Source organism: Marmota flaviventris, chromosome 11 (genome assembly GCF_047511675.1).
Source record: "Marmota flaviventris isolate mMarFla1 chromosome 11, mMarFla1.hap1, whole genome shotgun sequence".
NCBI lineage: Eukaryota > Metazoa > Chordata > Mammalia > Rodentia > Sciuridae > Marmota > Marmota flaviventris.
Window position 1 is genome coordinate 38,095,420 of NC_092508.1, and position 25,192 is coordinate 38,120,611.

Sequence of the window (25,192 nt, forward strand, 5' to 3'; positions counted from 1 at the left end):
TATAATCACTTTTGGCTTCTTCCATCACTTCACAGTACCTATTCCTAATGATGGTTTGACTTATTTTTTTATGCATTCATCCTAATACTCTCATCTGGAACAGCTATGCCAAGATGAAAAGAATCATATTTTCTTGTGATTCAAAATTATCTTGTCTCTTCTGTACTAATTTAGGTATTTACAAACAGAAAATGTGTTTGGAATTATTTTTAATGATATCTCACCTTCCCCATATATTGGTTCATCAATGAGATCAATATCAAAACTTAAGTTGGTATTAGCTTAATTTACTGGATAAATTACTTTTTACTTCTCTATGATCTCTGCAATTCAGAAGATCAGAGGATCATTTCATGATTAGTTATGATACCACCCACTAATATCATTAAAGTGACATTGTGGTAGAAAGACACACTTATCCCTAAAGCATTGCAAGTTAAAAGGTCATGCTTTGAAAGAAAAGATTTGTTTGTTTACTAGCTGATTGTTTGTTTGCTTGGTTGTTGTTGTTTTGTAAGACTTTATGTTTCAAGAACAGTTTTAGGGTCACAGAAAAATTGAGAGGGTGATACAAAGATTTATCATATGCTCCTGCCCCTTTCCCATTATCAATACCTTCCACCAGAGTTGCTGAACCTACATTGTTATATAACTATTCCTCAGAGTCCACAGTTTACCTTAGGGTCCACTCATTCTGTGGGTTTGGACAAACATATAATGACTTGTATCTACTATTTTAACACCATACAAAGCTTTATCACTGCCCTTCAAACTCTCTATGCTTGGACTATTCTTCCTGTCTCCCTGCACCCCTCTCTTTTTAAATGCAACATGACTATGTCACTCAATTTGGTTTTTCTAAAATTTTTTTTAGTTGTAGATGGACACAATACCTTTATTTTGTTTATTTATTTTTTTTATGTGGTGCTGAGGATCAAACCCAGTTTCTCACACATGTTAGGCGAGTGCTCTACCACTGAACCACAACCCCAGAATAAAAATTCACCTAAAATATAAGATAGCAGCAATGTTTGGGGAATCCTGCAGCATCAAAGCATACAAGCATCACCCTGTAAATAATCCCACTAATGGTCTCTCATTCACTTATCAGACTTAAGTTCAATTCAATAAACATTTATTGAATGCCTATGCATGATATAACTAATCCCTTCCCCTAAGGAATTTGACATTTAATGACCATGAGGAAACGCACTCAACCAATGGTGATATTTGGCCAAAATGTTATTACTGCTTTATAAGGATATACTAGTCACAGAAACATTAAACTTCTTTAATTTTTTTCTTAAATTTTGACTGGATATAACGCAGAATATAGCCAAAGGGACCTTAGAAATCTTCTGGTTTAACCATTTCAGATTTAAGTAGACATTTTTCTTATTCTTTATTAGAGTTATGTTTATCTGTTGTAGAAAGCTTCAAATATGTGGAAAAGTGGAAACAAGAAATCAGAACATCCACAGTTTCATACACAACCCTCAATAATCATTATCAACCTTTTAGTGCAAGTTTCTTTTTTCACGTAACTTCACTTTATTTTTTAAGCATCTATAAGATAACTTTGGACAATTTTGTACACTAATTTTTTCCATAAGATATTTTGACATCATCTTTTTCCAATGGTATTAAAGACTTTTGGTAAACATTTTTAATGGTTAAATAATAGTCAGTTATTAAAGGAACATAATTTAGCCATTAATCTTCAATTTAGGTTATTCATACTATTTGACTACTGAATAGCTTTGAGCTTAAAAGTTTCTCAGGATAGAGTCTCTGAGGTAGGTTTACTGAGTCAAAATATATGAACGTTTTCAGAGCTCTTGCAAGATACTTTTGAACACCATGCATTTTGCATTTTGCATTCAGCTTTATCTTCACAGCGTGTTTCATTAGCCTTTCCTCACACATACTACAGGCTCCTCTGCTTTTTAATTGGCAAGGAAATCACCAGGAACTGAATACACACTGGAGGGAGGAGATAAGCAGAGTCATCAAAATCAGCTCCCAAGAAGAAATAGAAACAATCTAGCTAAGCTTCTAGTAGTACCCTCCTTAATTTGTGTTATCACCTCTTAAATTTGCATAGATCTTGACTTTCGAAAGTATAGAAAGTTAATGGTTCCTTACTTATGGAATAGGGTTGGTGGGTCTGAGGGGGGACTGAAATTAAAATAGATGAGATTCATACCTTGCTAAAATCACTGAGTTTCTGGTAATTTTGTTAATGACAATTTCAGGCAACACAGCTTCTTCTAATAGCTATGAAAGGGGATGAGCAGCATCATTACAAAGACACAGTCACTGTTGTCACTGATGCGCCACCATGGGGGAGCTGGTTTCTTTGGGGCTGGGCTGAAAATACTATGCTTGCTTGCAAAGGTCCAGGGGTCCACTGAGGTCCACCTGGCCTGGTCTGTCACATCAGTTCTGATACTGAAAGGTCTGTGGCATCTCCTGAGCTCTAACTAGGCTCCTGAGCTGCTTTAAATGGAGAGGGTGTTGACACAGCCCTGGTGGCGTGAACTTGTGCAGCCGCAGCCCCACTGCTGGCTTGATTCCATTGGACCAGCATTGGCTGTACAGTTGTGTCAGGAGCGGCTGTGAGATTTCATTCCTGAACCCAGACAGAAGAAGTAGAATTTCTGACAGAGATGCCAACTGTCCAGGGACCTCGGCCTGTTTCCAACACTCACAGACTTGAAGACTCATGAATGTCCTCTTGGTCTTCACTGCTGAAAATCAAGAAATCTATTTTCAAACCTCTTCTCAGAGCACCTTTATTTACCTGGTCCCTGTGGATAGTTTCTGTGGTTTTCTAGCTCCTCCTGTCCCTTCCATTTGTGGACACTAGCTGTGTAGTCAGAGTCTATCTAGAAGCTACCAAGGAGTGTTGCCTCACAGACCCCCTGGCTATACTTTTCTGTTTTCATAGTTTGAGCTGTCCTTGCTTTCTGTTTTCTTAAATAGCACATTTTTTAACTGGTTTAGATTAGCTTGAGATCTCTTGGGACCCCTGGATTTTTCCCTCCCATGTTTTCAAATAGCCAGTCATCGTTTGTACTATTTATAAAGCTTGAGTTTCCAGCTCAAGTGTAATATTTATGTGTTCCCTTGCAAATTTTGATAAGGTTAGTGTTTTGTTAACCCAGCAGCCAGTCAGCTCACAATTGAGTTCATATTTGACCCTGATACTGTTATCACAAATTCGCTTTGTAAAAAGAGCACGCACAGCCTTCTGCCTCATGTGCTGCCTGTAAGGTGAGGTATTCTTTGTGTGAGTCCTTCCTACAGTACTGTGGAAACTCCTCCAGATTCCTAAAACGTCCGATGACTTGTAATCTCAGATGCAGTATTCTCCTCAGGCTAAAATAACCTATCAAGCATCCCCACCACCTGATACCCGCTCCAGGTAAATCAACAGACAAATAAGATGGTCCCAATGTTCTCTCGTTCAGCCTGGCTTCTTCTTCTCCATTCCTATTTGGCTTCCATTTTACCTGTCAGTGAGAGTTGGAAGTAGCTTATATCCCAAATCTTCTGATTTTTTTTTTTCACCAGAAGAGAGTCTTGGCAAACTCATGGTATAGGAGGAAACTAAGGAGGAACAAGCGGGGTCAAGCGGTGCTAAGCTGCATAAATGACTGATCAATTCAGAAAATAAATAATTGGAGGATTTCGGAGAAGATAAAGAATGAGACTAAGCCAGGCCCATGCCTGTAAGCCCAGCAGTTCCGGAGGCTGAGGTACATGGATCAAAAGTCAAAGCTAGCCTCAGCCATTTAGTGAGATCTCAGCAACTTCATGAGACCCTGTCTCAAAATAAAAAAAATAAAAAGGACTGGGGATGTGGCTCAGTGGCTAGGCACCCCTGGATTCAATCCCTGATACCAAATAAAAAGAGAGAAGAGGAATACTAAGTGGTTCAGATAAAGATGTTTATTCAGGCAGTCATTCTAATATACTTTTTAGGCAGAGGACCAAGTCAATCCTTAGAATGTGCGCAAATTTTATTGTGTCCATAGAAGTCTATGGTGACATATTTGAAATGCACATGTTGAATTTATGACATATTGGATCCATGAGTATAGTTCAGCATGAATGCATAGGCTGTGTACATGTTGATGATAAGCCTGAGATATATTAATTAGATGGATACTTAAGACAATGTTAAACTCATTTGTTTTATATTAGTTATATAAAATTATATTTTCTAGTTGTAACTATGTCCTGTGTGTCTCACTTCTTTTTACAATGCTGCCTCTTTGGCACATATTCTTGTCTAAAATAACAGTGTTTCAAAAGAGCCATTCCATTTCTGATTTTGACAAGTTAGGTTGAGGTTGATCTCCGTAGAGCATTGTTATTTTCCAGCCATATTGCAGACCACCAACTGAATTATGAGTTGGTATAATGAGTCATGGTATAAGCTTTCCGATTCTCTGGCTTCCATATGCCTCCTGGGAGAAGCTCATGCAGAATGAAGTATCTGAGCAGTGTTGAATGTCTGACTCATTCCTCGGACTTGATGTACTTAGGACCAAACTTTAAATTAGAAAGAAATTTAATTCAAAGTTTAAATGCCAGTTTTGAATGACTTGCCAAATGTTTCCCGCCCCACCCCCCCAAAAACAGTTTTTGTGTTGTCTTCCTAACAAAGAAGAATCATAAATGGAAGGAAGACACTGAGAGGAGACAAATTCCAACTAATGTCTCTGGTGATTGCTGTACAACTAAGATGGGAACTTATTTATCTTTAGGAAACAGAAAAATTTTAAAGATTAAAAACAAACTGTAAAGTTAGAGATTTAAAGAGACCTACATGTTTAAATACACACATATATACACACTCACACACATAGACAAATTCTCTCTGTATCCTTCCCTAACTCTGCTTCCTTTTTGAAATAGCAAAAAGTTTCAGCTTATCACTAGGAGGCATTGTCATTCAGGATAAAGAGTTGGACCTGGGCTCCATTCCCTGATTTGTCCTTTATTGGCTGTGTGAACCTCAAGTAATAGATTACTTCAGGCTTGATTGAGATGATCCACGTAAGACCCTTAGTTGGAGTTCTTATCTCTCAGTAAAGAGCATAATAACTTTTGGCAGTTACAGTCTTCAGCAACATCATTTTATCATCTCCACAACCTTCAACATCATGGTGGTCATCACCACATCCACCACCATCATCATTACCATGATCTCACTCTCCTGGGTCACCTCTTGGCCCTCTGTCCACTCCTAGATCCTCTTTGCACACTCTCTTCTTCTTCCAAACCCCAAGATATTAAGGTTCCTGTGGGTTATATTCTAAGCCCTTCTCCTTCCTCTCACTACTTTTCTCCCTGGATAATCTCATTCACAGTGGGACCTCATGTATCAGCCATTGCTGACGATTCCCAGATTCATAACTCCAGCCCATATATCTCTTCTGAACCTCACACCTTACATCCAGCTACCCTTTGAATGTCCCAGCAACTCTTCAAACCAAAACTCAGTGCATCTTTCTCTCCCTTGACCTTACTTGTTCTCTTTCTTATCTTAAAAGTGTTACCAAAGCTAGAAAGTGGGATGTCATCCCTGACTCTAATCTTTCTTCTTCCTCCAACATTTACTCAATGAAAAATTTTCATTATACTTTCTAAACTGTAAGTTCCGTATCAGCAAAAACCATATTAGAGCTGTAATCTCAGTGCCTGGCACCATACTCAATAAATAATTATTGAATGGAATCAGTAGAAGAATGAATGAAACTCTTGATTATGACCACCTCCTTCCATTTCCATTACCTCTTCTGTACCTCAGGCTACCATCAGTTCTCTCTCTCTTGTTCAGTTTAAAAGTTCTCTATAGTTGAAATGACCTAACTGCTTCTAGCATTGTAGTCTCCACCCCCAGAGCCACTATAGTTCATGGATCACACTGCAGCCAAGAACCTGAACATGATCATGCCTTCTTAAAGCACTTCAATAACTAAATAGTGATCTTGATTTGATACTCAGGTTACAACTATTGCCCTAGAACACTCTCAAAAAATGTCCTGGATAGAACAGTAATAAGGTGATCTTTCTATGTCTCATCTTTTCTGACTCATTGTTCCTCATTTCTTCCTGGTTTTAGATTCTTAAAATTTTTCAAATGTGTTTTCCTCCTAGTTTCCATGTGTTTTTTCTCCTGTCTTGAACATTTTTCCCTTTTCTCTTTGCCTGGCTGACTCATACCATCTAGGTTTCAGGTTAGACATTATTTTACAAAGAAATCTTTTGGGGCCCCAATTTTATGGTAGACACTTCTTTGTTTTTCCATAGCATCTTGCATTTCTCTAGTTCTTGCCTGTCTGCTTTAATGACCTGTTCATTTCTGTGGGTTCCCCATGAGCCTCTAAGCTCCATCAAGTTGGTGACCATATTGCTCACTGCATAGTTGAATTCTGGTCCCCAATCCAGAGTCTTGAACATAGTTTGACACTCAGCAAATATTTGCTGAATGAATGAGGTAAAACCACTTGCTGGGAGAATGATTGAATTATGTGTATGTGGAAAAATCTTCCCCTCTAATAAATGTCATGGGAATGTCCCTAATTGGTGGCTATAAACAGCATATTGTCTTCTTATCCCTGTTCATCGAGTCTGTGATAGTAGGGGAAATGATTCTGTGTTCCTTTGATTAAAAGTTCATTCTAGGACAGGATTTGGAGTTGGTACACACTGTCAATTCCAGGAAGTCTTGCAGGTGATAATGTTGGAAAACAAAGCAAAGAACAGCTGTTTTTCCAGCATTCTTAAGCAATCGAGGCTACTTTTATTTCAACTATATAAGAGAGATGGGTTTTTAAGTTATTTACTTTGAAGTTAAAATTAAATTTGCTTTCATTATGCTAACATATTCTAGCTTGTTTAAGTTCCAAGTTCTGTTCTTACACTGTTAAAACAACAAACACAAAGTACCTCATACTTCTAATACAGTTATTTGTAAATTTGAAATCGTATGCTTTGAACTGTTAATTTTTATACTGTTATTTGATCTACCAAAGACTCCTAGCATCATAGCATCTTATTCCACATTTATTGACTGGAAAGGAGTTCTACCTATCGAAGGATCTATGAACAAAGATTAAGGACTATTTTTCCAAATAGAAATAGCTTTGATGTTTTTCTGATTATAGTAATAATACACAATTGCTGCAAAAAAAGTTGAGAAATATGAAAAAAAAATATAAAATTCATCTGTGAACTCATTTCTAGGTTATTGTGTCAAACGTACATAATACCCTAAAATATATACATTTATGGTATGAATTTCTAGACTTTTCTGCATATATTATTGTATCAATACAGTTTTTTCTGGTTTTGTTGAAAATAGTGTTATTCTATGCATATGGCTTTAAAATGTGTTTTTTACTTGAAAAGTTTGAGAACTGTCATGGAGAGAAAAATTGATAAAGTCAATTTTTAGAAAGTTTTGCTTTCCAGTGCATTGAATGTATCATTTCCCACTCCATCATACTCATTAAGAAAACTTCTAGCTGGGTACAGTGTTGCACACCTGTAATCCCAACGGCTCAGGAAGCTGAGGCAGGAAGATCACGAGTTCAAAGCCAGCCTCAGCAAAAGCGAAGCACTAAGCAACTCAGTGAGACCCTGTCTCTAAATAAAATACAAAATAGGGCCAGGGATGTGCAGGCTCAGTGGTCGAGTGCCCCTGAGTTCAATCCCTGGTACCCCACCCTGCAATGAGAAAACTTCTGTAAAAATCTGTATTATTTTTTGCATTAGTCAGGCTTCATTTGCAGGAAACAGAAATGATGATACCTATTTTAAGAAGAAAATGATTTAATTTTATAAAATTGGTGTTTAAAAGATTACTGGGAGGGCTGGGCTTGTGGCTTGTGGCAGAGTGCTTGCCTTGCACATGGCAGGCACTGGGTTCAATCCTCAGCACCACATAAAAATAAATAAAGCAAAATAAAGATAAACTAAAAGATTACTGGGAAGTTTAGAAGAGTGGACGCTAAGCTGGCAAACTGAACTGCAAGGGATAAGGGGCTGCCTCTTCCTTCCCCATGACCAGTGAGATAGGGAATCAGAGGCAACCACTAGAATGACTGGCTCCATAGGCACATCACTGTTGCTGACATGCAGGGAGTCTTGTCACTGCCATTACTATTGCCCAAGAGCCACACAGCCTTGTGCATGTGGTACTGGGGATTGAACCCAGGAGAGCTCTATCACTCCTTACTTTTTATTTTGAGACAAGGTGCTAAATTGCTGAGATTGGCCTCAAACTTGCAATCCTCCTGCCTCAGCCTCCTGAGTATCAGGCATGTGCCACTATGCCACACAGCCTTTTAAATTGAGCCACATGGCCCCCAAATGGATGCCCTGCATCCTTGCCTCTTACTTCTCTCTCCTCAGTAGCTAGTGGCTTGTATCCTGAAAGCTAAAAAACAAAGAAACAAAGGCCTCCATGACTGTGCTCCTCATTAGAAACCACATAGATTTCCTCTGCCTCATTCTTGACTTCAAAAGTTCATGTTAGTGTGTTTAACTGGCAAGAATTAAATCACATCTAGAATTAAATCACATCTAGAAATAACTCAGGGGAGCCTAGGAAGTGCGGCTCTTGGTTGTCTTGGTTGTCTCTGCCAGATAGACAGCCCAAGCCAACCAGTCAGGAGGCTGGAGGGGACGTTGACTCCCACCATATATCAGAGCTTTTGGTGTTGGATCTGGGCTCCTTTTGGATACATCGCTATATGAAGAAGAGAGACAATTTATCTGAATGGGGTAATATATACCACTACAATGTATTTATTCTAGTCTTATTGCTAGGTATTTCCTTTTCTTTCTATTTTTCATATAATGTTTTGATAAATTCTCAGAGTCATTAATAGCTTAGGCCTTATTTTAATTGATCCATCAGGACAGTTGACAGGACAGTTCTTTCTCTTAACACCCTTTCTTCACTAGGTTCCAGAACCTTTTGCTTCCCTGGTTTTCACCTGCTCAGTCTAATTCTTCTTGCTGTTCCTCCTCATCTCTCCACTCTTAATGTCCCTAAGACTGAGTCCTGGGATGTAGACTCTTGTTAGTTTACTTTACTCCCTGGTCCTATCCCCCAATCTTATGGCTTTAAATATCCTGGACTCCAAAGCTTTACGCTTAGTAGCTAAGATGTACTTTTATTTATTTATTTTTATGTATTTATTTTTAATTTGTAAAATGTGTGATTTTTTAATTGATTTTTTTAAAAAATGACAGCAGAATGCATTATAATTCTTATTACACATATAGAGCACAATTTTTCATATCTCTGGTTGTATATAAAATATGTCGATGCCAATTCGTGTCTTCATACATGTACTTTGGATAATGATGTCCATCACATTCCACCATCCTTGCTAATCCCCTGCCCCCTCCCTTTCCCTCCCACCCCTCTGCCCTATCTAGAATTCATCTACTTCTCCCATGTTCCCCCTCCCTACTCCACTATGAATCAGCCTCCTTATATCAGAGAAAACATTCGGCATTTGTTTTTTGGGGGATTGGCTAATTTCACTTAGCATTATCTTCTCTAACGCCATCCATTTACCTGCAAATGCCAAGATTTTGTTCTCTTTTATTGGTGAGTAAAATTCCATTATGTATATATGCTACATTTTTTTTTATCCATTCACCCACTGAAGGGCATCTCGATTGGCTCCGCAGTTTAGCTATTGTGAATTGTGTTGCTATAAACATTGTTGTGGCTGTGTCCCTGTAGGATGCTGTTTTTAAGTCTTTTGTGTAAAGGCCGAGTAGAGGGATAGTTGGGTCAAATGGTGGTTCTATTCCCAGATTTCCAAGGAATTTCCATACTGCTTTCCATATTGGCTGCAACAGTTTGCAGTCTCATCAGCAATGTATGAGTGTACCTTTTTCCCCACATCCTCACCAACACTTATTGTTGTTTGTCTTCATAATAGCTGCCATTCTGATTGGAGTGAGATGATATCTTAGAGTAGTTTTGATTTGCATTTCTCTAATTGCTAGTGATGATGAACATATTTTCATATATTTGTTGACTGATTGTATATCCTCTTCTGAGAAGTGTCTGTTCAGATCCTTGGCCCATTTGTTGATTGGGTTATTTGGGGGGGGTGGGTTGTTTTTTTGTTTGTTTGTTTTGGTGCTTAGTTTTTTTGAGTTATTTATGTACCCTAGAGATTAAGATATACTTTTATATTCTCTCTAAACACCTCAAACTTAATACTTCCCAAACAAACTTCTGCTCTTCCCCTCTCTTTACTTTATTCACAGTTTTCATCTCAGTTCACAGCCCCTCCATCCTTCTTTTTTCTTAGGACAGAAACAGGGAGTCATCCTTGATGTCTCTCTCTTACATTCAGCTTCAGTCCATCAGCAAATCCTGTTGACTGTACCTCCAGAAACATCGATAATCCAGTGATTACTCTCCATCACCCCCTGTTTCCTGCTGTTCTAAGCCATTGTTATTTCTCTCATGGACTGTGAATTCAGCTCCTGAGTGGTCTCTTTCATCCTTGCTTCCCTAGAGTGTCAAAGTTAGATCATGTCATTCCTTTGCTCAAAAGAATGACATCTCAGTGAATTTCCATCTCACTTGGAATAAGAATCCTTACAGCAACCCCCAGGGCTCTCCTCCCCTGCATGCTGGCTCACTTTATTCTTGCCTCCTTGATGTTTTTAAGTACCCCTATCCCTGGGAGTCTTGGCAATTACTGACCCCTCAGCTTGGAATGCTCTTTCCCCAGATATCCACAAATTTCCCTCATCTTTCTCAAGATGGGATGGGGCTGTCGCCCACTCAGGAAGGCCCTCACTGATCACCCTCCTTAAAATTGCCAAATGGTTTCCCCTTGAGCTCTCCAAACTCCCCTCCTCTGCTTCATTTTCCTCCGTAGCACCTCAAACTTTCTCTTTTTCCCCCCACATTTTTTACTAGCTCCTTACAGTTGTACATATTGGTGGGATTTGTTTTTACATATTTGTACATGCACACAATATAACAATATAATTTAACCAATGTCACACTCCTCAGCACTTCCCCCCTCCCTCCCTGCCTCTTACCCCTTAGTCCCCTTCCTCTGATGATCCCCCTTTGATATTTAGGACCTCCACTTCCACCTTTGTTTGCTTTTTTCCTTCCACATATGAGAGAAAACATACAATCTTTAAGCTTCTGTGTTTGACTTATTTCAATTAACATAATGGTCTCTAGTTCCATTCATTTTCCTGCAAATGTCATTTCGTTTTTCTTTATGGCTGAATAAAACTCCATTGTGTGTGTATGCCACATTTTCTTGTATCCATTCATCTGTTGATGAAACCTAGGCTGCTTCCATAGTTTGGCTATTGTGAATTGTGCTGTTATAAACATGGTTGTACAGGTATCACTGTAGTGAGATGAGTTTTATTTCTTCAGGAGCACCTCAAACTTTCTAGTGAATTACATAACTTTTTTCTTTTATTGCATGTCCCCCCCTCCATGAGAAAATCTATTTTTAAATACTTTATTATTGAATCCTCAGTACATTGTACAGTATCTAAATACATGGTAATTATTCATGAAGTGTTTGTCAAAATTAATAAATTTCTTTATACATGCCTCATTGAGCATGAATCTATTTATTTATTAATTCCTAGGGTGAGAAATACACATAAATTGCCTAGAAAGGTTTTGGCAATTTGTTCTCCTGCCAGGGTTCCATGAGAATGTCATTTTCCTGGCACCTTTACCAACACCATGGCTTGGCCACAGTGACATTTTTGTTCCTTGAACTTGCCATGTTGTTTCTACTTGATGCATTCTATTGATTTCTCCCTTCTCCCTGTGCTCTCTGCCACTCTTTTATCTGGCTTAGGTCTTATTATTCAGGACTCTAAATATCACCTCCTTGGAGAAGCCTTCCCTGATCTTCTGCTCTAAAGTAATCCTCCTATCAGCATATATTACATTATACCTATTTTGTTTTTATCATAGCACATATCACTTCTAAATATTTTCCTACTTATATATATTTGCCTGTCTATCTATCTATACTTTCTTTTTCTAAAGTGTAAGCTGTGTGAGAACAGGACACTAGGTGAAGATGGATTAGAAGTGCACTATTTTTCTGGATGAGCAAAGCAAAGCTTCTTTTCAAATAGGAAGGCATTTTTAATAGCAAATGCTGAAAGATCTAGAAGTTTAAATATTCTTATCAGCATATTTGTTTTAGATAAGCTATATTTGCTTTCTTAAAGTGTTGATAAGCTACATAGTTTCTTAAGTTTCTGAAGTCTCCTTTTTTCACTTAGTTTCTACAAACTACTATTTCTTTTGTAAAATTGAATTTAATACTGTTGCTTTCTTTTTTTGTCTCCACAGCTTTTGGAAAGAACCAACAATGGTTTTGAAGAATCAGATTCCGGTGCTACCAAGAGTCCACTCCACTTAGCTGTAAGTGAGAGGCTGTGGGCCACCTCCCCTGTTAGAAAAAAAAATCTAAGCATTGCTAAAACTAGGCTGCTCTTAAAATGTAAGCATAGTAATGAGTAACTAGTGATAAGACATGGTTAAAGGTCCAGGCTGCAGAGAGAAAGACTACTTCAACTCGCAGTTCCAGCTTTACCAGTTGGTGACCTTAAACAACCCTGTTTTGAGCCTCAGTTTCCCCATCTGTAAAATGAGAACAAATGAAAAGATAAAATGTACATAAAGTCTTTACAACAGCATACTTTATAACATTTAGCCATCTTTAAAATTAAAAAAAAAATTTTTGTTTAAGAAATTTGCTCTTAGACAATAATATGCAAATTTTAAGCCTATTCATATAACACAATTAAAACCTATCAGGGTTTTTAAGCACCAACTTATAAGAGAAGTGAACAGGTATAGAATTGCAATTGTATTCTAATTGGACTTGACATCAAAGTCTTAGAGGAAGTCTTAGACTCCAGTTCTTATACTGGGTGAGATCTGGGATGGAGAGGAAGAAGAGTTGTCTTATCACCAGTAAAGCTTCCTTTCCACACCCCAGTAATCAAAGAGAAATGCAGCAGCTCAGAGTGGGGAACCGGAGACTCTTCATGGGGCACCAGTGTGGGAATCACTTCTGATGCTCTGCCTTGCATCCTGTCCAGCTGGCCATTGGTGATCCGTGGCTGTGCTGAAGAGCCCAGCTGTCTGGTGGTCACACTGGGCCACAGCCAGCTCACCTGCCCAGAGTGCTGCTGAATTGCGAGCACTCAGTTCATGGTCACGGAAGTGGTGTCTGGATGCTTCTTTACTTAGTAAAGAAGGGGCAGAACTCTGGGAAAAATGGGAAGGGGGTATGTCAAAGTTTAACTGTTGTTATGATATTTCGCTTATGCATGTCTAACCAGTTCTTCAGTGGTGTTCTGATTTTAAAAAAATGAGATGGAGAAGTAGGAGAGAGAAATTTTTTATTAATAGAGACACTTAGGCACTCATGCAGAATAGGGGTAGATAAGGCCATCAATGGCACAAGGATTGGGAGTACCCAGAACTGATCATGGTGCATGCATGGAGCCCTTCCTTCCTACCTGTCTCTCCATGTACTCAACAGCACACCTGCTGACGCCCCAGTCACAATCCTCTGCCACACCCACCAATGCAGCCACTATACATACCGGCACATGCACATGTGTGTGCACACACTCATGTTGAGTGCAGTGATATGGTCACCTCTCTGTTCCTGGAGGTGGACATCAAGTGGAGAAATGGGTAGACAGTGGGATATGTATATGTAAAAAGCTTCATACCAGTTGGCTATTAACACAGGTTGCTCTAAAGATTGCTCTTTAGAATCCCTGCCCAGCCATCTGCTGTGCCTAGGGAAGCTTCCCCAAGAGTAAGAATTCACAAAATAGCCCTGGCTGCCCCCAGAGAGGCCTGTGCAGAGAGTTCTCTCAGACAGAATTCTCGTGCCCTTTGAAAGTAGGGTCAATTGCACTGCCAAACCTACTATTTATTAATCTGAGAGAGAGTTTCTTGGATTCCAAAAATTCTATCATCTCTCATTCATTTTTGTCAAAAATTATTTGTGAAGTGCTTACTGTGTGCCAGTTCTCTCTGATCTCCATGGGGCTCCAGTCCTATAAAGACAGGGTGATGATATCATTGGAAAGATTTGGCTTCAGTTGTCTTGCAGCTGGCAGGGGTCAAGGAAGCACACAGAGAGGAGGTCCCAGCTAACTCACTTGGACATGGTTTTCCCACCTATAAATGAAGGAGTAAATTAGCTGAGGTTTCTAAGGACACTTCCCAATTTGTTAATTTGTTTAATTGTTAACTGTGTGATCTGGGCCAAGTGCCTAATCTTTTGTGTCTCAGTTTCTCTACTCAAAATATGAGAATAGTAGTACCTCATCAGGGGTCATTGTGGCAATGCTTATAAAGTGATTAGATGAGCTGGCTTCAGCCTTATCATTATTAACATTGATATCATTCTTTCCTTCGACATATACTGACTGTGAGTACTGCCAAGTGTTCTTCTAGAAGCTGGAGGTGTTGCAGTAAAGAAATTCCGGTCTCTGTCCTTGGAGAGTTTCCCAGCTAGAAGAGACATTAGGCAAATAATATATACCATGACAGATGGTAAGGAGTGGCAAAGAAAATGAATGAGATCCATGAGAGAGAGAGTATCAAGGTGGTAGACAGGGTGCTATTTTACATAGCATAGAATCTCATATTTGAACAGAGACTTACAGAGCTACTTATGTCCATGTCTGACAGAAGGTGTTTCTGGGCACAAGTGCAAAGTCCTGGAGTGAGGGCATGTTAGGCATGTCCATAGAACAGCAAAGAGGCCCCTGTGGCTAGAGCAGGGTGGTAAGGGAGAGTGGTGAGGAGGACATACTGTGGAGAGTGTGGAGTGGTGGGAGGGCTGCCATAGATCCCGAGGGCCTCATAGTCCATTCTAAGAACTTTGGCTTTTACTCTGAGCAAAATAGGAAACTATTTGTACAGTTTTGAGGAGACAAATGACATGATACGTTGAACATTTTTTTAATATATTTGTTTATTGATTTTGTATTTCTTCTTCTGTAACATGTCTGTTCATTTCCTTAGTCAATTTATTGATTGGGTTTGTTTTTTGTGCTCTTTGTATATCCTGGAGATTAATGCTCTATCTGAGGTGCGTGTGGTAGAGATTTTCTCCCATTTTTTAGGCTCTCTCTTCATGTTCTTGATTATTTCCTGTGTTGTGAAGAAGCTTTTTGATTTGATTCCATCCCATTTATTGATTCTTGATTTTATTTCTTGGGCTTTAGGAGTCTCGTTAAGGTAGTCGGTTCCTAAGCTGATAATGGTAGAGATTTGGACCTACTTTTTCTTCTGTTAGGTGCAGGGTTTCTGTTCTAAGGCTCACTTAACTTCTGTGCTAAATTATAAGGGCTCAAAAGCTGAAGCAAGATAACCAGGAAGGAAATGACAATGATGACTTGAACCAAGGTAATCACAGTGGGTTAGTTCTAAAAGGATTTTGTTCTTTCCCTCTAAAGTCTAATGCTTTTTTTTTTTTTTTAAATCTTTTGCTTCAAGAATCTCATAAGTATGCCCACCCTCTCCTAGGTTCTCTAGTCTCTTTAGCAATTAACATGATAAAACCCAAGGCACATAATTTCTTGAGTGGAAGCACTCTAGAAATGGAATCAGATGCCCCCCAACACCTTCAAACCTTAACTGCTACAAGAGACCTGACCTGCCTTAAGTCACTATTTCCTGTCTGAACAATTCAGGTCTCCAGGGTTATCAGCCTAGTGAGTTTCATAAACATTTCATCAGCTTGAAAAAAATTAAGAGAGAAGATTATGCAAATGAAAGCCTCCAGCTGTTAAGATTTCCAGATGGACCCATTCTTTTCATGGACTCTGATGAGGTCCTAATTCTTTCCCCTGTTGCCCTTAGTTCCTATGGAAAAAAGTTTGGAGAAATTAATCATGTTTAAGAAATAGAAGTTATCCTAATGAGGTGTTTTTTAAAAGAAGTTATTTCTTAAAATCATTTAAAAGCCTGATTGAACTTCCAATGAAGGCTTTATGCATAAAGTTCAAGTGCTGCAAGGTAAACTAAAGGAAGAAGCATGAAAAATTCTATAGATCAATCTGGCCTTTCAATCATTCTGTCTTTAAGAGCATCTTCAAGTTCCTGATGTAGAAGAAAGTATGGATTGAAATTCTAAAACTTTTCTACTTAACAGATTCACTTTTTGAAAAAAATCTACATCCCAAGCCCTTTTAATTTTTTATTATTATTATTATATTTATTTTGAAACGGGGTCTCACTAAGTTGCCCTGGCTGGCTTCAAACTTGTGATCCTCCTGCCTCAGCCTCCTGAGTGGCTGGGATTACAGCCATTCGCTTCATTTTATTTTAATATTAAGCTTCTTTAACACAAACTGATGAGTTTATTTTTTGTTGTGAGGATTAAAGGGAAAAGTGCAGGGATCTTCTGCAGGGGCAAGTTCTGAAGTCAGCACCACACAGTGCCCTGTGTTATGACTCTGTTGTTCTGGACAGTGCTGACTCCTTCCTACCAGTTTCCCTCCTGGATCTTTCTCATTCCCCTGTGTTTCTTCTCTAAACCTAAGTGCATGAGCCATTGTGCTTTGGATACATGGATGTATTATAAATTTCCAATTCCATTTTCCTAGGCCAAGTCAAATTAACAGAGATTAAAGTCCTTACTCTCCGTGTCATAACACTGAAGGAGCCAGTATTCGCAAATAGCATCTAGACCCTGCTGTTGTCTAAATGGGCTCATTTTCCTTTGATGTAGAGTCGTGATTTCTACATAAGTTGAATCAGTGGCTACCATTACAGTTGAAAATGGGATGAAGCGTTTTGCAAAGTCATTTTTCAAATAAGCAACAGATTGAAGCTCATAGTGAAGCACAAGACTGACTCTCATCATGTTGTAGATGCCTCTATTACCACAGCCCTTTACATAAGATTAGATGCTCCCAAGTTAGCTTAAAATCACCTGTAGCCTGATTTGATAATGGCTGCAAATGGTTGAAGGGTATATATAAGAATTCATTATCTGTGTGTGTGTGTGTGAGTGTGTGAGTGTGTGTGTGTATGTTTGAAGTTTCCTATAATAAAAAGGTAAAGAGATACCCCCTTAGAGCCATATAGCATCCTTTTCATATTCTCTCTTAAAAAGCCTGCAGGTAAGTCTCCACCTTTGAAACACAGGTTCTCCAAGAAAAACTCAGTCGTCATTGATAAAATGAGGATAACAAGAATATCTAAACGCTGACTGTTGTGAGAATTAAATGAGGTAATACATGTCCAGTGCATGCTCTCTGATGCACAGTAGTCTGTCAGGAGAAGTTAGCTGTTGGTTTAGAATTCAGGTTGGAATGAAAGCTCACTGTCCCATGCAGTTATGGTTTGTACAGTGAGTATAGATCAGAAAGTTAGACATATGGGAATTTGTTTTTCTATTTCAAGAGAGGCTGTGTGTGCAGTAAAAGAGCAATAGTTCAGAAATTAGTCCCCGAGGTGTACCTTCTTGCTCTATGGCTCTATTCAAATCACTTTATCTCTGTGTTGAGCCTTCTATAGCAGGAGTTTTGGTTTTGATTCAGTGTTGTTATTCAGTCCTGTTCTATTACATGTAAACACAAAAGTATTAGCTTGAAAGTCAACTAAATGGAATTACTGGGGAAAAGTATATGCTTCAAGCATGCTTTTAGGTTACAGATTCTGGGTTTCAGAGCCTGATTTGTCACTAGCTAAATGGTCACAAATGAGTGCATTAAAACTGCTGGTTCTGTGCTTTTCATCAATGAAAAAGGATGTTTGCAAAGATTAAACAAGATGCTAGACCCTCATCATGGTGCCCCACACATAACAATCCCTTAATAAATCTTTGCTATTTAAAGAATGTATTTATACCACTAAAATGAATAAATGATAATAGTCATTCATTTATTCATCAAATAATTATTCTGCACCTCCTGTGTCAAGCATGATTGTAGGATATAACAGTGAACAGCCCGCATAAAGTCCCATCAGTCACAGACAAACAAATCAATAGACACATAATGGATATCAGATGGTAATACATGCTATGAAGACAAAGTAAAGCAGGCTAAGTGGGGTGGAGAGTGGAGGGCTATTTCACACCAGCTTCTCTGGGAAGCTTCTCTGATAAGGTGGCATTCCAAAAGAAGTACCAGAGAGCTATGTGTCTCTCTGGAGGAAGAGCTTTCCAGACACAAGAAACAGAAAGCTGCAATGACCCAGAGTAGGAAAAGCATATGTTTAACTCAGAGGAGGCGAGTGTGAGCAAAGGGATGTACAGAAGATGAGGGTAGGGGAAGCCAGATCCTGAGGACCTGACTGGTACTAGGGGCTTTGGATTTCATTACCAATGAGGGAAAAAGCTATAGATTAGTTTTAAACAAGGAGCGATATGATCCAGCTTGGGTTTGGGAAGGTGTCATCTGGTGGCTGTATCAGTAATAAATTGTGGGGGGACAGGATGGGAAGGAAAGCTTTTTCCAGGATTATGGCAAAACATTATGCATTATACAGAAAGGTAGTAGTGAGAAGTGGGTAGATTCTAGACACATTGTAAAGAAAGAGTAGAGATGGTGACACCTGGGAAGGGGCATAGAGGGCTGCTACTTGAAAAACCACACCTTCATGTGAATTAGAACAGGGATATGAAATCAGGTATCGTGATGCCTCCAGCATTGTTCTTTTTGCTTAGGAGAGGGGAGAGAGGCCAAGGAGGGGGATGTGGTCAAAGAATGATATCTGCAGGTATGGAAATGACACTGAAACCCATTGATTTGTACAATTAACATATTAATAATTGCAATTAAAACTTAAAAGGGGGAGGCAGGTATATGGGTAGTCGTTTTCCTGTGGATACCTGTGAATCCATGACCCTTCTGAGCGAGTAAGGAAAGATATGCCTTCCTCTCAGCAGATATGCCCCCGGCACCAAGGCATGCAAGGTGGGAGGAGCTATTCTTCAGTGCCCACTTGTACTATTGTCTCAGAACCTTGTTCAGGGCTACAGTTTGTACTGAAGAACAGGGAAGACAAAAATAACTCCAAGCTTTGGGGCTTGTGCAACCATAAGGATAAAGTTGCCATTTACTGAAATGGGAAGGTTGCAGATAGAACATGTTTGTGGAGGAAAATTAAGAACTGAGTTTGGGATGCCTGTTAAACATTTTAAGTGGAAATACCAAGAGGTGGTGCGATATACAAGCTAGAAGTAAAGGGAGAGGTTGGGACTAGGATATAAATTTGGGGTTCATTAATTTATGAGTTATTACATTGCATATTATATATAATGTATGTTTAATATGTAAAAATAACACCAAACATTAACAAAAAAAATGTAATGATAAAGTCCTTTTTAAATATATCAGTACTCTAGAGGGTACTGAGCTATAGCGCAGTGGCAGAATGCTTGCCTAGCATGTGTGAGGCACTGGGTTCAATCCTCAGCACCACATTAAAGTAAATAAACAAAATAAAGGTGTTGTGTCCATCTACAACTAAACAAACTTTTAAAAAAATAAATAAATAAATGTATCAGTGCTCTTAGTTTCTATGAATTATTTTATATCTAGTGTTTGTTAGTGTTGTTAACATATACTCAGGAGGAAAAACATTTAAACTATTTTTTAAAAGATAAGGTGAACTAAGTCCATATGCTCATTATTCTCTCTCCCAGTTCTAGAGGTAACCACTATTAATAACTTCTTTTATATCCTTCTGAAAATTTTCTATGAACATAGAACTATATATAAATATGTATATAATGCATATGTTTGCTTTTTATATAAATTAGGTCATGCTATATATACCATCTGCAACTTAGTTTCTTTTAAAAAAATTTTTATAGATACTGTCAAGTCACCCTTCACAAATGTCATACCAATCTGTACTCCCACCAACCGAGTATCAGATTGCTTTTTTCACAGTCTCAACTAATATTGGACATGACCAAACTTTTTAATCATTGCCAATCTGGCAGTTGAAAATAGTGCTTTAAAAATTTACATAGTTTTTCATATGTCTGTTGGCCTTTTACGTTTCTTTTTCTGTGATCTGCCTTTTCATGCCCTTTGTACATTTTCCTAGTTTTTAAAATGGTTTCTAAGAGCTCTTTTTATATTAAGGCGATTAATCCTTTGTGCTAAGCCTTTTTTTCAAATAAAATGGGCCTTCAGTAATAGCTGCCGTGGAAAATAAAAGGTGCAGGTAACAAAAGAGGGAACTTTGACTAGACTTTGGGGACATGTTTTCCTCTCTATTTCTTTTTTTACTTCCCTCTCTGATCCGTTTTTCCCCAGATAATCTTACTCCCCATTTCTCTTTTATTTTCAATGTCCCTTGCCTGTTGGGAGTGGCGGGTGGAGAAGTATATACATTTTTTACCTTAAAGACTGACTAATTATTATCTTTCAAAATTTTAGTCTTGCTTTTTAGTAGTATAAAGTTTCTTAATCTTGACATACCATAGGATCTCATAATAGATCTGAACTTGGCACTGGTACATGGTATATATTTCCTTAATTGTTTCTATGGTTTGATTATAATCAGTGGAAGAAATAAAGGAGGGAAGAAGCATCAACTACACAGAAGACATTATGCAAGGCCCGTGTAATTTTTCTCTTTTCATCTTCACACCAACCCCAGGAGGCAGCTTTTATTGCTCTCATTTGATAGATGAGGAAACAAACTCGAAGTGCAATTAAGAAAACTTGCCTAAGGTCACATGGTCACATGGTTGATTTAGTCAAGGTTAGACTGGAAGGAAAGGTCTACCTGCCTCTGTGGAATTCCAAACCCCAGGATGTTTTTAGTAATTTTTTTTCCTCCAACTTTGCTAACAGAAAACACTCCTGAATTTTTTCCTCGTTTTGTCAGTTGATGTGGTTAGAACTGAACTGAAAGGTGCAAGAAAATATTAATTCATGCAATTATTCATTGTATATTAGATAATTAGATTGGTAGGTATAAAAAATACATTAATGCACTTTGTGCCTTTGGAGCAAATTATTTGACAAAAGAGAAAGAACATGAAGAAATTCATATGTAACCGTGAGGTTTGTGTGTCTAATGCTCTGATTTGCCAGAAAACCCAAGGGATTTTCTGCTTTGCTCTTCGGAGTGGCCTTGGAAGCTCAGCCCTTAGTCTGGATTATGTGGGATATGAAGTGAGTGAGCTTGCAAATCCCTGCCTTCTTCTTTATAGGCCTACAATGGGCACCATCAAGCCTTGGAGGTCCTTTTGCAGTCGCTGGTGGACCTGGACATCAGGGACGAGAAAGGCCGCACGGCTCTGGATCTGGCCGCCTTTAAGGGACACACAGAATGTGTGGAAGCACTTGTCAATCAGGGAGCATCCATCTTTGTGAAAGACAATGTAACCAAAAGAACCCCACTTCATGCCTCAGGTAAGACTTGTCAAGGGTCTAGTGACCCTAGTTTTATTCATTGTTTGAATAAAAAAGTGGCAGAATCCTCTTGAACCCCCATTTTTATAATATTGATTTTCAATATCACAGATCTACATATTTCCAAAAATTTTTGATCTGATATCCCTTTGGAGATGATTGGTGTTCTCTGGTGTTCTCTGGCCAAAAGCCTCTTTTTATTGTTGTTGTTGTTTTCCTTAACCCAAAAGACTGTTCTGAACCTTTGACCAAAAGGCTCCCACAAAACTTTGTGGAAAAAAGGTCAAGATAAAATGTGATCCTCAGAATAAGTTCTATACAACAAACCACATCAAAATCACGTGGCATTTTAAAGCATGACATTAATGATATTGCAGGTCTATTTCGTGTAGAGAAACATCAGACTGTGATCCAATCAGTACATCATTCTACCAACCTAAATGATGCTCTTTAGCTTTTGCTCTGTTGATGCATCCGATGTAAAAATAGAGACTCTTAAAAAGTACATGTGTATATCAAAAAGTAAGAAGTTTGTCTTTTCTGGGAGTTTCCTCCAATGCTTGTCAGTTGATGTGGTTAGGACTGAACTGATAGGTGCGAGAAAACATTAATTCATGCAGTTATTCTTCCACCTTCAATATTTATAGATGTACACACACAGATATAAAGATAAGGTAGAAGAGTCTCTGCCTCAGCCCAGGAAAGTTAGTAATATTAGCCTTTGATGGGATTTTAGTAGGCATGGTCTGATAAATAAAAGTAACTTACACAATGAAATGTGGTTGTATTGAAAATTAAATGAAGATAGTCCCCGCCCCCCCCCCCCCCCCACACACACACACTTAACTTTATGATTCTTGTTATTGGGGAAAACTTTCTGGGAATGATAGACTTTGTAGAAGTATTTCCACAGCCATTCCTTAACTTCCAACCCAGTGAAAAGATAGAATACAGAGACTGAAAAAAAACCTGTTGTCTAAATATCTGGAAATGATTGTTGCTGGAAAAAACTTTAACCATGAGGTCAGTGATGTTTGGTGTCATTGAATAACAAATTCTTACTTCCCATCACATTTAGTCTTTTGGCCACCCTGGCGTTTTGGGTATAATTAATAATGTTCAAATGTGGAAGACTGCCCTGTATAAACAGGTGAACAGTGAGGCGCAATTGTCATGTAGGTGTGGTCCAAGGGCGCCCCCTAGTGGTAAAGAAGACTCGCTCCCTTCAGGTTTCCTTCGCGTCATTCATTAAAAAGACTCAGGCTGTCATCTAATGCTGTACTCTACAAAATGTCTGCTGTGCAGGAACTTTAGCCTGTGGCTTGAGGATCTGCTTACCCAGAATCTTTTCCAACTCCCTGGAGAGGCCCATTTTCTTGTTTCAAATCCTCAGAGTACTGTAAGGAGCGGCAGCCAGAATGGATATTAGAGGTTTGGGCACAGATGGATGCAGTGACAGTTGTGTTTTTTAAGTAGTAAGAAAAATGGCTGTCACTCACAGCCATGGAGAGGCTGAACTGGTCTGAGACAAAGCTGGAGAGAGCAGGGCACAGCTGAAGATGTTAACATCTTTTTGCTAGAAGGCAGTTGGGGAGGAAATGTAGTATATGGGAAGCCAAGAAGAATTCAAGTTTGGCTACACTTTCACACTAAGGGGCACATAAATTTTCCTAAGGACTACTAGTTAAGTTTAAAAAGCTAATGTACCCCCCTTCAAAAAAGAAGAAGAACAACAACAACAACTATAGAAATTGTTTTGCTGTCCAACACACTGGATGAGTGATATGGACTTAGATTATTGTGTTCCTCTTATGTTTAGCCCAAATTCAAATATCCTTGGAATTAGTGTGATTTTGAACACTTAAAGACTATCATTTTGATATAGAAACAGGAAATGGTCAAAGTATATTATTTTTCCACCATCAGGAACACAGCTGTCAGTCCTTTGGTAATCCTGTCCTTTAGGCATACATTAAATTCCTTGTATATTCCAACAATGGTAACAGATTTAGTGTAATTTTAGGAAAAAAATAAAAAGACAACAGCAGCACAATGTATTACCTATAACTCTGATCCACGAAATTTCCTCTAGAGATACATAAATGGAATGTTGCTAAGAATGAGCTGAATGCAATGGTCTACAAAATGTGGGCATTATTCCTGCAGTTCATTTGAATGGTGCCGACAAATGTGAGCTAATTCTAATATGTATTGTCCCTGAAAACTGTGTCGATGTTAAATTAGCATTCTCTCAAGACTGGCAAGCAATAAAAGCACTGTAAAATGCAGCTCTGAGAAGAGCCTTTATCATTGTGACATAGCTGCCTCTATTCTCCACATCCATAACAGGGGAAATTCAATGTATTTTATGGTGTTCTTATTGTTCAGAGAGGAGAGTAGGTCGTGTCTGCAGTTTTAAACATATTTTTTCTCATCTTATTCCCTGAGAGCCATGTCTATTATAAGACCTTTTCAGGGTTTCATTCAGCAAACTGGAAGAAAGTACCTTAGTCCAGGGCACTGTCATCCCGGGGAGGTTTACATCCCAGTACCCACACAACCCCAGGCACCAAGAATTCCCAAAAGAAGCAACTTGCCAGGTGCTCAGACTTCTGCCTCCTGCCCAGCCTCTTTCCCAGCCAGTCAAGGCTGAGACAGGGTTGGGGCCACATTCTTGTACACTGAAGGGTCTGTTGGGCAAGGAGGGGGCAGTTGAGGGCCAGTGGCTCTAGGAAGGGACCTAGATGGCATCTGATTTACCGCTGGGCAGGAAAGGGTAAGCAGAGGAGGGAGGCAGCCTGAGGGCAGCCTGCATTGTACAAGAGACACTGGAAAGCAGAGAACAAAGGCTGTGGTTTGAGGAACATCAGGACACCACAGGGGCCCATTCCTACATCTCCTAAGAGTGCCAGTCAGTCACCAATGAGCAGGGACCATATCGATCATGTACGCTTTTGTGCCTTGATGTTTTACTTTAGGCTACCACTGATCAGTGACAACTATTGTTAGAATGTCTACCTCAGAATGACCCCGAAGAAGAGGCAGGGCCTGTTCTGTTCTCCCCGGGACCTTTCTTCCACCCCACCCCTTCCCCGCTCCTTCATCTCCCCTTCTCCTCCCTCCTCCTATACTATTCCTGCTCCCCTGTTCCCTCCTCTCTCTTTTCCTCCTCCTCCTCCTTTCTTCTGGAGGCAGGTAGACACAGCATGATTATATAGAACTGAGTGAGTCTCTTAGAGGAACAAAGGGAGGGACTGACAAGTGGGGAGAGATCCCAGTCCTCTCCACGGACATAAGAAAGAATGTCGAGGTTAAGAAAAACCCGCTCGACACAGAAGCCAGACAAGGAAGGTGAGGACCAGATTCCTTCACAGGAAGAAAGGGGAAAACAAATGAACACCAGGGCAGGCTGTGCCCCCACGCCATCACAGACTGGAGACCCAGGGACATCTGTCGGTGGCAATGCAAGTCACTGATTTGAAGCCCAAGAAAGTTTCACTTTGGAGGGAGATCTGTAGTTAAAACAGTGTCCATTCTTTTCTTTTTCAGTCATTAATGGTCACACCCTGTGTTTGCGGCTATTATTAGAAATTTCAGACAACCCTGAAGTGGTTGACGTGAAAGATGCCAAAGGACAGTAAGTGTTCCCACACTTGGCCTCGGGTTGATGTTTCAATCACAAGAGGTAATTGGTTGCTCTGTTAAGCAGCTAAGAGGG

General features: G+C 39.2%; 1 protein-coding gene across 3 annotated transcripts in view; it reads left to right on the plus strand.

Annotated features, from left to right (window-relative positions):
* Ankrd44 (ankyrin repeat domain 44) overlaps nucleotides 1-25,192 on the plus strand; it is a 298,968-nt gene that overhangs the window by 255,126 nt on the left and 18,650 nt on the right. For all 3 annotated transcript variants that reach the window (XM_027924996.2, XM_027924997.2, XM_071618968.1), the window contains 3 exons: nucleotides 12,404-12,475; nucleotides 21,273-21,474; nucleotides 25,024-25,111. In XM_027924996.2, the coding sequence (XP_027780797.1) occupies nucleotides 12,404-12,475; nucleotides 21,273-21,474; nucleotides 25,024-25,111 (362 nt within the window). The remainder of the gene's footprint in view (nucleotides 1-12,403; nucleotides 12,476-21,272; nucleotides 21,475-25,023; nucleotides 25,112-25,192) is intronic.